Source organism: Coregonus lavaretus (assembly GCF_964263955.1).
Source record: "Coregonus lavaretus genome assembly, chromosome: 1".
NCBI lineage: Eukaryota > Metazoa > Chordata > Actinopteri > Salmoniformes > Salmonidae > Coregonus > Coregonus lavaretus.
Genome location: NC_139988.1, coordinates 64,805,707 through 64,824,302, shown reverse-complemented (window position 1 = coordinate 64,824,302; position 18,596 = coordinate 64,805,707). Strand labels below are relative to the sequence as shown.

The 18,596-nt window shown below is 44.1% G+C and overlaps 2 protein-coding genes across 2 annotated transcripts; one reads left to right on the top strand and one right to left on the bottom strand.

The window, feature by feature from the left end:
• Positions 1-142: 142 nt before the first annotated feature.
• On the top strand, positions 143-704 carry gjz1 (gap junction protein zeta 1; the record flags this gene model as incomplete). The annotated part of the gene is given in 3 exon segments (XM_084167200.1): positions 143-331; positions 335-507; positions 509-704. Coding segments are annotated over 3 exon segments (558 nt in total).
• A 3,403-nt stretch (positions 705-4,107) lies between these two features.
• On the bottom strand, positions 4,108-18,236 carry LOC311137187 (circularly permutated Ras protein 1-like). Its single transcript, XM_084171546.1, has 20 exons — positions 18,180-18,236; positions 10,384-10,517; positions 9,966-10,208; positions 9,567-9,803; positions 9,269-9,373; positions 9,048-9,122; positions 8,832-8,905; positions 8,404-8,583; positions 8,100-8,141; positions 7,883-7,972; positions 7,540-7,691; positions 7,315-7,396; positions 7,090-7,220; positions 6,809-6,893; positions 6,551-6,657; positions 6,097-6,215; positions 5,886-5,997; positions 5,475-5,615; positions 5,076-5,169; positions 4,108-4,705 (listed from the first exon to the last, which is right to left on the bottom strand). The coding sequence occupies exons 2-20, from the start codon at positions 10,472-10,474 to the stop codon at positions 4,616-4,618; spliced, it is 2,250 nt and encodes a 749-aa protein (XP_084027672.1). The 5' UTR covers positions 10,475-10,517; positions 18,180-18,236; the 3' UTR covers positions 4,108-4,615.
• Positions 18,237-18,596: the final 360 nt, after the last annotated feature.

Below are 18,596 nucleotides of genomic sequence, written 5' to 3'. Positions count from 1 at the left end.
TCGTGCTAGATCACTGGTGCGGAGGATTGGGATGAGCCCTGTTACAATGGCTGCCATTGTTTCTGCTTGCCTTTTTTATTAAACTACTGTAGCAGTGATCTAGCACGTAGTAGTAGTTTAATAAAAAAGGCAAGCAGAAACAATGGCAGCCATTGTAACAGGGCTCATCCCAATCCTCCGCACGGCAGTGGACACCACCACCACCTACAAGTCCCGCTCGCTGTGGTTTGGCTTCCTCTGCATGCGCCTGGTGGCCCTGTTCATGGCTGAGATGCCCTGGTTCAAGCTGGATGCGGACTTCAGCTGCAACACCACCCAGGACTTGTGCACCTGAGGCTGCTTCAATCAACACTTTGACAAGCCTGTCATGGTGGCCTGGAACAACTTCTTCATCCTCCTCATCCTGTCTGTCCTCCTCATGGAGCTCTTCGCCTCCCACCTCCGCTCCGCTGCCCAGAAGAGGAGCTCCAGGCAGAGGAAGATCACTGTGGTTGGAGGCCCAGAAGAAGAGTGTCAGTGTGGCTAAATCTGAACCCCCAGGGAAGATGGTGATTGACCTCCACAAAGACAGGGTCACTGTGGGCTTCTACCTGCTCAGCACTGTGCTGCGTATTATGGTGGAGGTCTGCTTTGTCTATGTGCTTCTGTCCTGGAACCTACCTAAAATAGATGAAGGACCGTTTAAGTGTAAGTCAGCTATCTGACCAGAGTTACATATTCGCTTGGTGACGGCGGCACCAGAGAAATGTTTCTATCTATGCTTTAGCCTCTATTTCAGACCTGGTCATTGTAACTTCAGTCTTGTTCTGTTTGTACTCTATTTTCCACTACCTCTGTGGATTTTGAGCCTGCAGGGAACCCACACTGGACCTTTTTAACTATAAATGACTCACTAACTGTAAGTCGCTCTGGATAAGAGCGTCTGCTAAATGACTAAAAAATGTAAAAAATAAATAAATGTAATGTGTACGTGTAACATTGGATTTACTGTTTTCTTTTTTACCATGTGTCATGTCTGTGCCAGCTTAAAAGGCTAATAATGCTAAATAATCTGTCCAAGTTTCCTACATTCTCATTCTTGGCAGCAGATTTTACTGTGCAAACTGCTTATGGGTGTAGAAACACCTATATGATGGTGTGTCTGAATCAGGCATTTCTAGTGATTTCTGGTCAGGGTGAAAATACATGCTAAACTAGAGAGGGAGTGTTACAGTGCCTTCAGAAAGTATTCACACCACTTGACTTTTTCCACATTTTGTTGTGTTAAAGCCTGAATTTAAAATGGATTAAATTGAGATTTTTTTTGTCACTGGCCTAAACACATTAACCCATAATATCAAAGTGGATCTTTATTTTTATTTTTAACAGATTAATTAAAAATGAAAAGCTGAAATGTCTTGAGTCAATAAGTATTCAACCCCTTTGTTATGGCAAGTCTAAATACGTTCAGGAGTAAACATTTGATTAACAAGACATACAGTGAGGGAAAAAAGTATTTGATCCCCTGCTGATTTTGTACGTTTGCCCACTGACAAAGACATGATCAGTCTATAATTTTAATGGTAGGTTTATTTGAACAGTGAGAGACAGAATAACAAAAAAATCCAGAAAAACGCATGTCAAAAATGTTATAAATTGATTTGCATTTTAATGAGGGAAATAAGTATTTGACCCCTCTGCAAAACACAACTTAGTACTTGGTGGCAAAACCCTTGTTGGCAATCACAGAGGTCAGACGTTTCTTGTAGTTGGCCACCAGGTTTGCACACAGCTCAGGAGGGATTATGTTCCACTCCTCTTTGCAGATCTTCTCCAAGTCATTAAGGTTTCGAGGCTGACGTTTGGCAACTCGAACCTTCAGCTCCCTCCACAGATTTTCTATGGGATTATGGTCTGGAGACTGGCTAGGCCACTCCAGGACCTTAATGTGCTTCTTCTTGAGCCACTCCTTTGTTGCCTTGGCCATGTGTTTTGGGTCATTGTCATGCTGGAATACCCATCCACAACCCATTTTCAATGCCCTGGCTGAGGGAAGGAGGTCCTCACCCAAGATTTGACGGTACATGGCCCCGTCCATCGTCCTTTGATGCGGTAAAGTTGTCCTGTCCCCTTAGCAGAAAAACACCCCCAAAGCATAATGTTTCCACCTCCATGTTTGACGGTGGGGATGGTGTTCTTGGGATCATAGGCAGCATTCCTCCTCCTCCAAACACGGCGAGTTGAGTTGATGCCAAAGAGCTCGATTTTGGTCTCATCTGACCACAACACTTTCAGCCAGTTCTCCTCTGAATCATTCAGATGTTCATTGGCAAACTTCAGACGGGCCTGTATATGTGCTTTCTTGAGCAAGGGGACCTTGCGGGCGCTGCAGGATTTCAGTCCTTCACGGCGTAGTGTGTTACCAATTGTTTTCTTGGTGACTATGGTCCCAGCTGCCTTGAGATCATTGACAAGATCCTCCCGTGTAGTTCTGGGCTGATTCCTCACCGTTCTCATGATCATTGCAACTCCACGAGGTGAGATCTTGCATGGAGCCCCAGGCCGAGGGAGATTGACAGTTATTTTGTGTTTCTTCCATTTGCGAATAATCGCACCAACTGTTGTCACCTTCTCACCAAGCTGCTTGGCGATGGTCTTGTAGCCCATTCCAGCCTTGTGTAGGTCTACAATCTTGTCCCTGACATCCTTGGAGAGCTCTTTGGTCTTGGCCATGGTGGAGAGTTTGGAATCTGATTGATTGATTGCTTCTGTGGACAGGTGTCTTTTACACAGGTAACAAGCTGAGATTAGGAGCACTCCCTTTAAGAGTGTAGTCCTAATTTCAGCTCGTTACTTGTATAAAAGATCTCTGTACCCCACTGATCTCTATACCCCACACATTCAATTATCTGCAAGGTCCCTCAGACGAGCAGTGAATTTCGTACACAGATTCAACCACAAAGACCAGGGATGTTTTCCAATGCCTCGCAAAGAAGGGCACTTAATGGGTCAAAATAGAAAAAGCAGACATTGAATATCACTTTGAACATGGTGAAGTTATTAATTACACTTTGGATGGTGTATCAATACACCCAGTCACCAGTGGTGTAAAGTACTTACGTAAAAATACTTTAAAGTACTACTTAAGTAGTTTAATTTACTATTTCTATTTTTGACTACTTTTACTTACATTTACATTTACATTTTAGTACTTCACTACATTCCTAAAGAAAATAATGTACTCTTTACTCCATACATTTTCCCTGACACCCACTCGTACTCGTTACATTTTGAATGCTTAGCAGGACAGGAAAATTGTCCAATTCACACACTTATCAAGAGAACATCCCTGGACGTCCGTACCGCCTCTGATCTGGCAGACTCGCTAAACACAAATGCTTTGTTTGTAAATTAGGTCTGATTGTTGGCTATCCGTAAATTAAAAAAACAAGAAAATTGTTCCATCTGGTTTGCTTAATAAAAGGAATTTGAAATGATTTATACTTTGACTTTGACTTTTGCAACAAGGCACTAAAGTAATACTGCAAATGAAATTGGCAAAGCAATTCACTTTTTGTCCTGAATACAAAGTGTTATGTTTGAGGCAAATCCAATACAACACATTACTGAGTACCACTCTCCATATTTGCAAGCATAGTGGTGGTTGCATCATGTTATGGGTATGCTTGTAATCGTTAAGAACTGGGGAGTTTTTCAGGATAAAAAATAAACGAAATAGAGCTAAGCACAGTCAAAATTCGAGAGAAAAACCTGTTTGTCTGCTTTCCACCAGACACTGGGAGATTAATTCACCTTTCAGCAGGACAATAACCTAAAACACAAGACCAAATCCACACTGGAGTTGCTTACCAAGAAGAAAGTGAATGTTCCTGAGTGGCCGAGTTACAGTTTTGACTTAAATCTACTTGAAAATCTATGGCAAGACCTGAAAATGGTTGTCTAGCATTAATCAACAACCAATTTGACAGAGCTTGAAGAATGTTGAAAAGAATAACGGGCAAATGTTGCACAATCCAGGTGTGGAAAGCTCTTAGAGACTTACCCAGGGAAACTCACAGCTGTAATCATTGCCAAAGGTGCTTCTACAAAGTATTGACTCAGGGGTGTGAATACTTATGTAACTTAGATATTTCTTTATTTCATTTTCAATACATTTGCAACATTTTCTAAAAACATGTTTTCACTTTGTCATTATGGGGTATTGTGTGTAGATGGGTGAGAAAAAACAAACAATTAAATACATTTTGAATGCAGGCTGTAACACAACAAAAGTTGGAATAAGTCAAGGGGTATGAATACATTCTGAAGGCACTGTAGGTACAAACCCATTTCACTTGCTATGTGCCATCGCAGTTCTGACATGAAGTTCTGATAGTTTGCATAGATAAGAACGGGATCAAGTTTTATTGTTTCTTTGGAAAAGTTGTTTTTACATATAGAATGAACAAGTACAATATCGACAGTTGTTAATGCTATTATAAATCATATATTTCCAGATGTTGCATTTTTGTTAGATACATTAATTAGTCAGATTTGTGCATAAATAGGCCTCCCCCAGAAGTCGGTAGAACTTGAATAGCTTCCAAGGATATCAGGCATAGTCAGTAGTCACCAGTCAGTGTTTGTGCTTTTCCTTCAGTAAAATAGACTTCCTGTTGCTGTTCATCATGCTGTACAGCAGTGCAGCACACTTGTCCGTTAGAGACTGAAGGGGAGAGAAATATGAAGGAGATTAGCAGGGGAGACTAGAGGAAGGTAGGGGGCATAGTTGGATAGGAGCTTGAGATTGCAATGGTAGAATAGCATTATTTGTGTATCTGAATTGTACATTAGATATTACCATAGAGGCAATTGTAGTCTGGGTGAAAATATGTTGTAATGTTCATATCAGGGTTCTATATCTATGGATATGTTATACATCACCTGCAGTGTATCAGAAAGTATGGATTGTCTCTAAGATGGAAATAAACCCAATGACAATTATGCTTCAAATACTAAACAGAATGTATTAAAGAATGCACCATACACACAGTTTCTGTTTCACAATTGTCTCAATACTGTACACACAGACCTACCCTTGTGTAGTTTTGTAGGCTGTTGTGTATAGGGTCCATGGTTTTAAGCCATTCCGAATAAATCTGTTTGTCCTCTGCATTTTGATGATACTCTCTGAAAAGGTAACAAAAGATAAGCATGTTGTCGTGTATACACAAATACAAGTTGACAAATGTCTATGTACAGCAGAATTTACCAGCCAACACACAAGCCCAAACGTGCGCATGCTCACACACATTCGTATTCTCGCGCACACACCAAAACAGGCCTTGTTCACTCATGTGAATCCGGCTGTCAGTCTCACTCACTAATTAGCGCCCATTCTGAGGCTCTGCCTCCACACACGCAGGCACACACACACACACACACACACATACACATTGCTGTCCATCAGCCTTCTCACTAAATCATTCACTCACAGGGCTCTCTCAATCAGTTCCCTCTGTGTCTCCCCCTCTCTCCTTGCGTCTTGGAAGCGGCCCCTGACAGCTAGAGCGGCGCTGGCCTGGGATGAGTTGAGCTGAATGATGGCTAGAAGCAGAGAGGAGAGGACCACTGAGCTGAGAGTGAGAGGAGAGAGGAGAGAGGGTTACAGCATTAGGTTACTATCATGACCACTAACATGGTCGTCTCCATCATTATTCTCCTATCAAATTGTTTTGCAAATGGAGTGGATTGTGATGTGTAAACACATTTCTATTATTCTTTGACTTTAGCTCAGGCTGATGGTCTAGTCTTTCTGGTAGATAAACTGTCAACAAAAGGCATTTCTGAATGCACGTCATGAATGCTGGCAAACGCCTGAGTGAGTTCTGGGCGTGTCCCATTACCTGTCATCCGTCACCTCTCTCTCAGCAGTCAGCACTCTGAGCATACAGCGTCCATCCTTCTGTTTGTATCTCAGCTGCAGCTGGACAGACACGCAGCCATCTGCCACTGGGGCTGACACGAAACATCAGAGAAAGAAAAAGAGATTACAAATGTATTTCTCTGTGAACTTGGTCCCCAATCCTTAAATCCTCCTCATCCCTCTGTTCTCACCCTCTCCCTGTGAGCTGTGTTCCCTCGCTCCAAATTGAAAGGTGATTTCTGTGTCTGATGCCACATTGCCCACCTCTCTGGTCCCCCTGTTCCCGGCCTCTCTCTCTCTTCTCACACACCTAGTGGAGGAGGGAATGAGGGTGAGAGATGAAGGCCTTTTCCAGTCAAATCAGGGTTCTCTGTTCAAATGTATCGCTGGTGTGACAGTGCTAGATTTGCCATTTACAATTTATGATTGTCAATTCACCAAAATGTTTTCTTGAGGATGAGCATACAACTGCACACCCAGGGGTTCTTAAGCATTTACACCCTTTTTGGGGGGGGGGGATATATATACTGATGGTGACGTACATACACATTATGAATGAATTATACCTATTCAAACATCTACCCACACACATATACTATATTTGAAAATACACATGAATATATAGATGTTTAATTCAACACTTACAGAGTTGTGGGCAGCAGCAAAGTGACACTACAGTGTGTCGCTATCGTCCTGTTCTGTATAATCTCCTCAAATTCAGTGTATAGTTCATTTGGACTTGCTATCACCACCTAGGAGGAAAAGACGACATGTACAGTACCATATTAAAATACACATCTTGCACAATGGACTCTTATCACATACGGGCCCAATAGGATTGTAGCTAAATTACATACACAGCACATAAGAGAATAATACAATATTATTTATTGAATCACATACCTTTCCGCCTGTGCGGTCTGCTAGTCTCCCCAGCTCATCAAGTTTGCAGTCTGTCCCCTCGATAGCCAACACTGACACTGTCACCCTAGGAGAGAAAGGGTTACGTACTGTAAGCACTTGCTTATAGTATTCAATAACTGAAAATCACTTATGTTAATACCTAAAAGGCTATCAACATAGTCTGTAGGAAAATTAGCTAATTCAAGGTAAAATAGGTTCTCCACTATGCTTAAATAGAAGTGAACATTTAGCTAGTGAAGACAGTACAGAGTTGCACCAACCCCTGGCTAGCTGCGTACTCCCCCAGGTCGTGGTAGAAGATGGTGGAGGAGAGGTGAGATCGAGCATCATTGCCCTCCACCTCCAGATTCCCCAGGTCTGTGTTGGCCTTTCCATCTGTGCAGATGATCACCTGGGAAGAGGACAATATATTTTATTGGTACTACATCATAAACAAAACAGATACATTATTTATTCAGAGCACTGGAACTATAGGACTGACTGACCTTTGACCCTGGTTGCCGAGAAGCCATCGCTATGGCTACAAGAGAAGCTGGACCTAGAGCCGTGGCACCACTCTCAGACAATCTTTTAATGAAAAGAGGAAGTGTCAACATACCATTATTTCATTAAATGATTCCTTCATTGGACCAGTTTGAATGAGTACATGGCTTATTTGCTCTTGGACCACATGGGCCCTTGAATTAAACTGTAGAGTTTGTTTTTATTACCCTAGAATCTCTCTCTGTAGACAGTCCCTTGTCCTGGAGAGGGGGGGTGGGCTGGGGAAGCTGAACGCTGCTTCCTTAAGGTATTCACTGTCAATCAACTCGGCACCACACAAAAAACGTGAGGTGAACTCTTCATATCCATGCAGAGTCACCTGTCAAGACAAACATCAGTGGATGATCTTAAGATACTGATCAAAACAACTTCAGATTTACATCCAACTATTGGATGAATGCATCCAAATATTGAATCCAAATCAGTGCATATGAAATGTCACACACAAAACACAGATTTGATACCTACAGCCAATGAATCTGTCAATGAGAAATGGGTGTAATATTGTACCTGATTGTTGAATGTGATGAGTCCTACTTGCATGTGTGGTTGTGTTTCACTCAGCTTCTGAACACTCTGTAACACTGCTTCCTGAACAAACTGGTTTAAAATCCGCATTGGTGTTATCATTACCACCATCTACACAACCACAGACCATTATCAATTCTAGCAAAGCAAATGATTGTGTAGCTACTGATGCCCATTTAAATAATCAAAGATGGTTGACCTGAAGACGTGATCTGTAGATTGGCTGTTTTCCTTCCAACACCTGGCACAAGAAAAAGAGAGAATTTCACTGCTCATCTCAATCTCCCAAAGAGGGTTGTAGTCAGTATATACCGTGGCCAGCATAAATGGTGATAAATACAGCTTCAACCAGCACTGAATGTGAAACTACTTAAAACAGAACAATACTGATTTTACAGAACAAAATTGATTATAGCGGTATCCCTATCACATTTATTCTAATCTAACCTTACAGAGCCTGGAGAAAACACAAAAAAATAACACCAATGGTCTTATGTCCAAACCTGGGAGGTGATACTCATGGACGCTGAGATATCGATACAGAACAGCAGCAGTGTGTCTGTACGGGTCAGGGCTTTGTCACCAGGGGTCAACAGGAAAACACTGTCCTGGCAACCGAGACATTTGGCAGATGAGGAGGTAGGTGGTTCCCATGATGACTGGCAAAAATAACAGATATTCACCTGTAGAGCAACAGAAGGATGTGGAAAAGCAGTTGTTTGAGAGAAATTGTACCTTCAGTAGTCATGAATTACAATAAGTAGTAGGTATAACTTCATTGAGATTGATTGTAGGTCTACCATGTCCTTATTATTGAATAATTTGGAAGGCATGAGGTTATAATCATAATAGTGATTACCGCTTGACTACTGTGATTATTTTTCATATTACGTATGATTCATGTTCAAGAGAGTGTGAAAGGTCAAACTACCACATTGTCATAGATGGAGTCCAGCACAGAGCCACACTGCGAGCAGCAGGTGGGCTCTCCCTCTATGGTGAGCACTGTGATTGGACACACGTTGGTCAACACAGACAAGCATGTTAGACTGTGACATACTGAGAGACAGTGAAAAGTCAGGTCAAAGACATTGACTATCATACACCAAACATTATCTCAGAATGATAGCAGGAATAGTCCACTAACCATTTTCCTCTGATATCAGTGCCCCCAAACTGACTAGGATCACATTTGGATTCCCCACCAATGGTTCCCCTGATCCTGTGTAGTAAATGGCCATTAGTAGTTGCAATTGTGCTTTGTATCTATTTATGAGCACCTACATTTTTTATTTTCAATGAGGAATTATCTAATGAACTGTGAAGATACTGTATACTAATGGATGTCCATAATGAAGCGAGATTTACTGGGGGATGAAGAGGAAGACGTCGAGGATGAGAAAGAATCAGGCAACAGAACTAGGTATTCTGGACAGGACCTCATAAAGGAAGATCTTGGTGGCAAGGCTGGAGCTAGAAGTAGGGAGAATCATGTTTTTCAACTCTGGTTGTAGTCATAATCTTCGTCACATCTTTATCATCAAATGCAAGACTGTTTGTTTTGTTGGCATCTTAAGATGTGCATTGCATGAACAGCAGTACTGTCTGACAATACTAGCTTTGAGTCTACCAAAGAATGTCTCTTTACAGCACATTAACCAGTCACCTGACTTCTGTGCTGATCCACTGTTGCCGGTGGTGTTTGGATGCTTAATTTCTTCCCCACTGCCTTCTGGGATATTGTATGAGTAGTCTGGATCCCATGGATAACTTCCAATGTCTGGTTCCTCCTTTGGAAGGTCATAGGTCAGCCTCTGGCTATTGGAAGGGAGAAGGGAAGGGGGGCCTGGGATTGGCTGGATGTAAGCAGGTGATTGAGATCGCATGAAAGGAGGGAGCAGAGCTGGGAAGGTAGAGACGGACACAAAGTTAGCCACAATGTTGACACAATGTTAGCCACAATCTCAAGAGTTCACTCATGACTTTTGAGACACTTAAATTGAGCTGTATATCCTAAAAATGACATTATACATTGAATTCCCCAGTACACTCATGCTAGGCAAACCTGTCCTTCGAGCTGTTTGAGATGTGAGCTGTTGGGGCGAGCCTGGAACATCTCCTCCTCTTCTAAGATGGAAGGCTGCATTCTCATACAGTGGCAAGGGGTTGGGAGCTCTCTTCACCTCACCATTTTCAGTGATTCTCTGTTCTGGAGAGGGGTGTTGTTGTTTTTGTAGTTCTGGGGAGGGTGCTGGAGGAGGAGGGGGAGGACTGCGGGGACGGATTCTGCTTGGGGGAGGAAGGAGAGCTGGGAGAGATGAGAGACAGAGCATTGTTAATGTTAATGTGTACTACACAAGATTCATTAATGAACTGGAAAACATTAGATGGTTCACTGACAGGACAGTGTTTGGGCAGCAACGGGCATTCGGACAATATTAGCAAGATTTCATTTGAAGTGTGTCTGAGAAATTATAACTCACCTGAACGTTTAATTGCAATTGGGGGTTTCCTTTGGACTTCCCTCTGATAGGTTGATGGAGGGACATAGACAAACCCACAGGCAAACTCCATTGGTGGCCTTACCACCTAAGCAGGGATACTCAACTAGATTCAGCTGCGGGCCGATGGTCAGGAGGCAGGAACAGAATTACAAATAATTTGTGCACTGCAAATTGACTGCAAGAAGCCCAAACATATATAATATTTGACTAAAACATAATAATTTCAAACCTTGCTTACATTTGTATATTATCACACATATCCCTCCATTATGTATGGGAATACTTTGGAACATGGAGCTGATTTTGCTGGTGTTTTTACAGTCTTTTATGTCCAATAATAAAAACTCCATTCCAGCCATTATTATGAGCCATATTCCCCTCAGCAGCCTCCACTGAGATATATATACAGTACCTGTCACGTCTACTCCTGCTCCTCCCCTCCGGCATTCGTCGCCGGTTTACTAACCACCGGTCCTGGTAACCATCATTACGCACACCTGGCATCAATCATTACGTGCACCTGCGCTTCATCATGAGGCACCCCTGGACTCCATTACCTCACTCATTACCTCCCCTTTATCTGGCACTCCCTTAGGTTCTTTCTCCAGGCAGTATTGTTTCTGTGTTTCATGTCAAGACGCTACTCCTATATTGTATCGTTCCATGTTCTTTGTTATATTAAAGTTACCACCTGCTTCTCGTCTCCCAGCGTCTGCGTTACAGAATACTGCCTCACAAAATGGAAGCAGCAGGTAATCAGAACATCTCCCAGACGGTCGACGCGCAGGGATACCTAGTTCGTCAACACCACGACCAGCTGGCGCAACTGGAGACGGCTATGGAAGAGGTTCTTCGCAGTGTTCAACGTCTCGAACATACCCAAGAGGCGTTGCCTTCAACTAGCGGAGGATACTCTACCACCAGTCAACCCAGCACACCAGCCCATTCAGCAACCCGCCCAGGTCAGAGATGCCCGTTTGTCCCTCCCGGATAAATATGACGGCACCCCATCTAAATGCCGTGGCTTCCTACTACAGTGCTCCCTCTACTTTGCGCACCAGATAGGAGCCCCCACCACCAAGAGGTCCAAGGTTGCCACAGTTATTTCTCTGCTGACTGGGCGGGCGTTGGAATGGGCCACAGCCGTCTGGGAGAGGAGCTGGATTCGTATGAGGGGTTCATGGCTCTGTTCAGAGGTATTTTTGATCATCCACCGGAGGGTAGAGAGGGGGGTGAGCGCCTACTCCAACTACGGCAGGAGGACCAGACTGCTGCCGAGTTCACGCTCACCTTCTGGACAGTAGCAGCATCCAGCAGATGGAATGAGCCGGCGCTTCGTACGCTATTCAGAGGAGGACTGTGCGAGGAGGTCCAGACGGAACTGGCCTGTCGAGATGACATCCTCTCCTTGGACGCACTCATCGTGATGGCCATCCGTCTGGATAACCTACTTCGGGAACGTCAACACTCTCGTCGCTTCTCTCCCTCCCTCAGTGAACATTTTGGATCAGAGCCTGAACCCATGGAGGTAGGGGTCACATGCCTCTCCGCGGCGGAGCGACGCAGACGGAGACAGCTGCGGCTCTGTCTCTATTGTGGTCAAGGAGGGCACCAGCTCCAGCAGTGTCCGGTACGTCCCAACTCGAGATCCACGAGAGCAGAGTGATGGTCACGTCATCTTCCACCTCCTGGGGCAGGTGTGAGTATCCCCTCTTCATCACTTTCTGCAAAACTATTTTTGGTGTCGATCACACTAGTTGACTGTCCCTCATGTACTGTTTCTACAGCATTAGTGGATTCCGGTGCCGTGGGGAACTTTATTGACCAGACCCTTGCCTCCGCTCTTAACATCACCTCATACCCGCTCTCCTCTCCTTTCCCGGTTCAAGCCCTCAATAATTGGCCATTAGGTTCCGGGACCATCACACACATCACCAAACCACTCACCCTCACCGTGGAGTCCATCCATCAGGAGAACATTCCCTTCCTCATCACTAGTGCACCAGCTCACAAGATCATCCTCGGCCTCCCTTGGCTTCAACACCATAACCCTAACATCTCATGGTCGAGGATGAAAATCACGGACTGGGCACCTGAATGCCGGAGTACCTGCTTTCCCGTCCCCTGTGGTTCCACGTCGGTTGAGAGTCCTGTGGTTGCCCTTCAGCCCAACATCATGGAGGTATACCAGGACCTGGAGGAGGTATTTTCCAAAACCTGCGCCACCTGTCTCCCACCTCATCGTCCCTGGGACTGTGCCATCGACCTGCTTGCAGGCTCTGCGCCCCCACGCAGACGCATCTACCCCCTGTCGGTGGCTGAAACCAAGGCCGTGGAGGAGTACATCCGTGGAGGAGTACTTCTCCTGCGTCTGCAGGCTTCTTCTTCGTGGCCAAGAAGAATAGAGGGTTACGCCCGAGTATTGATTACAGAGGACTCAATAAGATCACCACCAAGTAGTGTTACCCTCTCCCGTTGGTGCCGACAGCCATCGAACAGCTCCGCGGGGCCTGGTTCTTTACCAAATTGGACCTGTGGAGTGCGTACAATCTCATCCGCATCCGGGAGGGGGATGAATGGAAGACCGCTTTTAGCACGATGTCTGGTCACTACGAGTACTTGGTGATGCCATTTGGCTTAGCCAATGCTCCATCAGTGTTCCAGGCATTAGTCAATGTGGTGTTCCGGGACATGCTCGGATGCCAGGTGGTCGTGTATATTGACGACATCCTGGTCTACTCGGCTACCTTGGAGGATCACATCGCTCATGTCCGAGTAGTCCTGGAACACCTCCTGGCTAACCAACTGTTTGTCAAGGCTGAGAAGTGCCAGTTTCATCAGGAGGCTGTCTCCTTCCTAGGCTACCAAATCAGCCCGCAAGGTGTGAAGATGGACGTCAAGAAGGTAGATGCGGTCAGGTCATGGCCTGTCCCAACCACCATAAAGGGGTTAACTTTTTTGGGGGTTTACCAACTTCTACCACTGTTTCATCAGGAACTTTAGCTTCATCGCCGCTCCTCTCACCTCTCTCCTCAAGGGTTGTCCCCGTAGGTTGGTGTGGAGTCCAGCAGCTGATGAGGCCTTCCGCCTACTGAAGGGACATTTCACCTCTGCCCCATTGCTCAATAACCCAGATCCCACAATACCCTTTGTGGTGGAGGTGGAAGCTTCAGAGGTGGGCGTGGGGGCAGTTCTGTCTCAACGACAAGGTAATCCACAAAAATTGTATCCGTGTGCGTATTACTCTAAGAAACTGTCCCCTGCAGAGAGGAATTACGACGTCGGCGATCGAGAGCTCCTGGCGGTAGAGTTGGCATTACAGGAGTGGAGACACTGGCTAGAGGGCGCCAAGGACCCATTCGTTATCCTCACCGACCATCGGAACCTAGAGTACATACAGACAGTGAGAAGGCTGAATCTGCGCCAAGCAAGGTGGGCCCTTTTCTTTACGAGATTTGACTTCACGCTGACCTATCGCCTAGGTTCAAAGAACACCAAAGCCGATGCCCTGTCCCGTCTCTACAATTCGGGAGAGGGTCCTGTCCAGAGTGCACTCATAATCCCTTCCTCTCAAGCCCCTGTGGTCTGGGACGTTTGCCAGGCTCTGGAAAGGGAGACCGCACCCACTACATGTCCTCCTGAGCACATCCATGTTCCCACAGGGATAAGGGATCGGCTGCTGACCTGGGCGCACACAGTTGTCATTGCTGGACATCCAGGTATTTCTCGTACTACTCAATCTATCTCCGATAAGTTTTGGTGGCCTAGCTTGGTGCAGGACGTTATTCGCTATGCCCAGAATTCGTTACGTCACTCCTCCACCGAGCTGACTCCCTTCCAGTGTGTTCTGGGTTTTCAGTCGGCCCTGGCTCCGTGGACCCCGGGCCAGACCGAAGCTCCTGTGGTGGATGAGTGGTTCAGGCCTGCAGAAGAAGAGTGGCGCGAGGCTCACGTGAGACTACAGCATGCCGCCCCCCATCAGAAGGAGCAGGCAGACCGCCACCGCAGTGAGACACCCGTGTTCAATCCTGGGGATCGTGTCTGGCTCTCTACCCCGGTTTGTGGAGCCATTCAAGGTTCTCCGGAGGGTCAACAAGCTGACGTATAGGGACGTCGAAGGAGGTCCCACCTATACCATCAGATCCCTACTGGACTCCCGACATCGTGGGGGTCGGCTCCAGTACCTGGTGGACTGGGAGGGGTATGGCCCAGAGGAGCGGTGTTGGGTTCTGGTGGAGGACTTTCTGGATCCCAACATCATCCGTGATTTCCATCTTTGCCGCCCGGACCGGCCCACTCCTAGTCCTCGGGGCCGTCCCTCTGGCTGGTGTCGAATGGGGCTGGAGCCAAATGTCGGGGGGGGGGTACTTTATCGTCTACTCACGCTCATCCCCTCCGGCGTTCGACGTCGCCGGTTTACTAACCACCGGTACTGGTAACCATCATTACGCACACCTGGCATCAATCATTACGCGCACCTGCTTCTCGACTCCCAGCGTCTACGTTACAGTACCAGTCAAAAGTTTGGACACACCTACTCATTCAAGGGTTTTTCTTAATTTTTTACTATTTTCTACATTGTAAAATAATAGTGAAGACATCAAAATTATGAAATAACACATATGGAGTCATGTAGTAACCAAAACTATTAAACAAATCTAAATATATTTGAGATTCTTCAAAGTAGCCACCCTTTGCCTTGACAGCTTTGCACACTCTTGGCATTCTCTCAACCAGCTTCATGAGGTAGTCACCTGGAATGCATTTCAATGAACAGGTCTGTGTTGTTAAGTTAATTTGTGGAATTTCTTTCCTTCTTAATGGGTTTGAGCCAATCAGTTGTGTTGTGACAAGGAAGGGGTGGTATACAGAAGATAGCCCTATTTGGTAAAAGACCAAGTCCATATTATGGCAAGAACAGCTCAAATAAGCAAAGAGAAACGACAGACCATCATTACTTTAAGACATGAAGGTCAGCCAATCTGGAAAATTTCAGTAACTTTGAAAGTTTCTTCAAGTGCAGTCGCAAAAACCATAAACCGCTATGATGAAACTAGCTCTCATGAGGACCGCCACAGGAAAGGAAGACCCAGAGTTACCTCTGCTGCAGAGACTTGCTTGGGCCAAGAAATACGAGCAATGGACATTAGACCGGTGAAAATCTGTCCTTTGGTCTGATGAGTCCAAATTTGAGATTTTTGGTTCCAACCGCCGTGTCTTTGTGAGACGCAGAGTAGGTGAACGGATGATCTCCACATGTGTGGTTCCCACCATGAAGCATGGAGGAGGAGGAGGTGTGATGGTGTGGGGGTGCTTTGCTGGTGATACTGACAGTGATTTATTTAGAATTCAAGGCACACTTAACCAGCATGGCTACCACAGCATTCTGCAGCGATACGCCATCCCATCTGGTTTGCACTTAGTGGGACTATCATTTGTTTTTCAACAGGACAATGACCCAAAACACACCTCCAGGCTAAGGGCTATTTGACCAAGAAGGAGAGTGATGGAGTGCTGCATCAGATGACCTGGCCTCCACAATCCCCCGACCTCAACCCAATTGAGATGGTTTGGGATGAGTCGGACGGCAGAGTGAAGGAAAAGCAGCCAACAACGGCTCAGCATATGTGGGAACTCCTTCAAGACAGTTGGAAAATCATTCCAGGTGAAGCTGGTTGAGAGAATGCCAAGAGTGTGCAAAGCTGTCATCAAGGCAAACGGTGGCTATTAAAAAAATCTAAAATATATTTTGATTTGCTTAACACTTTTTTGGTTACTACATGATTCCATATGTGTTATTTCATCGTTTTGACATCTTCACTATTATTCTACAATGTAGAAAATAGTAAAAATAATGAAAAACCCTTGAATGAGTAGGTGTGTCCAAACTTTTGACTGGTACTGTATATATATACACATGTGTATGTGTGTGTGTGTATATATATATATATATATATATATATACAGTACCTTCAGAAGGTATTCACACCCCTTGACTTTTTCCAAAAAAATTTGTGTTACAAAGTGGGATTAAAATTGATTTAATTGTCATTTTTTTGTCAACGATCTACACAAAAGACTCATGTCAGCTGTAAGTCTTTCTGGGCAAGTCTCTAAGAACTTTGCACACCTGCATTGTACAATATTTGCATGATATTCTTTAGAAAATTGTTCAAGCTCTGTCAAGTTGGTTGTCGATCATTGCTAGACAGCCATTTTCAAGTCTTGCCATAGATTTCAAGCCGATTTAAGTCAAAACTATAACTTGGCCACTCAGGAACATTCAATGTCGTCTTGGTAAAAAACTCCAGTGTACATTTGGCCTTGTGTTTTAGGTCATTGTCCTGCTGAAAGGAGAATTTGTCTCCAAATGTCTGTTGGAAAGCAGACTGAACCAGGTTTCCTCTAGGATTTTGCCTTTGCTTAGCTCTATTCCGTTTCTTTTTATCCTAAAAAAATCTCTAGTCCTTGCCGATGACAAGCATACCTATAACATGATACAGCCACGACCATGCTAGAAAATATGAAGAGTGGTACTCAGTGATGTTTTGTGTTGGATTTGTCCCCAACATCGTGCTTTGTATTCAGGACATAAAGTTCATTTCTTTGCCACGTTTTTTGCAGTTTTACTTTAGCGCCTAATTGCAAACAGGATGCATGTTTTGGAATATTTATTTTCAGTACAGGCTTCCTTCTTTTCACTCTGTAAATTTGGTTATTATTGTGGAGTAACTACAACGTTGATCCATCCTCAGGTTTCTCCTATCACAGCCATTAAACTGTGTAACTGTTTTAAAGTCACCATTGGCCTCATGGTGAAATCCCTGAGCGATTTCCTTCCTTTCCTACAACTGAGTTAGGAAGGACGCCTGTATCTTTGTAGCTATTGGTTGTAGTGATATACTATCCAAAGTGTCATTAATAACTTTACCATGCCCTGGTCTTTGTGGTTGAATCTCTGTTTGAAATTCAATGCTCGACTGAGGGACCTTACAGATAATTTTATGTGTGGGTTACAGAGATGAGGTAGTCATTCAAAAATCATGTTAAACACTATTATTGCACACAGAATGAGTCCTGAACATATTTATGCTTGCCATAACAAAGTGGTTGAATACTTATTGACTCAAGACATTTCAGCTTTTCATTTTTTATTAATTTGTAAAACTATTGAAAAACATAATTCCACTTTGACATTATGGTGTATTGTGTGTAGGCCAGTGCAAAACATCTCAATTGAAACCATTTTAAATTCAGGCTGTAACACAACAAAATGTGGGAAAAGTGAAGGGGTGTTAATACTTTCTGAAGGTACTATATATATATATATATATATATATATATATATATATATATATATACTGAAAAGTTGGGGTGCCAAATAAAATCACTGTGGGCCGCCAGTTGGTGAACCCTAACCTAAGTAAGGACATGGACATTAAAACACATCAAACCAGTCACCAGGATGTAGACATTTCTATCACATTGTCAAACTCTTATTTCTAAGCCTTTGTATGTCATCGTGGTCTTGAATAAATCTTTATTTACAATTAGATTACAACACTGATGTAAACACACCCATAGGATTATGGACTTTAGTCCCTGACAATGCTATCACTGTCCATGTAGTAGTACCAGTCAAGCACCAGAAGATATATTGGTAACACAGTAACTAATTTTAACACAGCTCTGTGAAAAAAATTGTCAAGTACAGGATAACATATATTGACATTGAATTAAATGAGAGGTTACTTCGACATACAAATTAGTCTTACCTACGTATACAAAGCCTTGTGAGCAGTGATGGTTCAATCATGAGTTACTCCCAGTCTGAAGTGTTAGGAGTGAGTGATGACTTAACTCATTCTCTGTGTCGTAATGTAAAATAACCTGTTTAGCAAGTTAGTCCAATGGAGTGTACAGATAATATAACATAGAAACAAAACACACACACCCAGCAGTGTAATACAGTCTGTGTAAAGATTGCAGTTGACATTGTGTTGTTTCACCTTGTGAATATTCATGTTTGTAAAAGTTTATGTTCAGGGAGAGAATCAGCACAGATCAGACTGGTTTTAACATTGACACTTAACACATATCTAATTTATATATATACAGTTGAAGTTTACATACTCTTAGGTTGGAGTCATTAAAACTCGTTTTTCAACCACTCCACACATTTCTTGTTAACA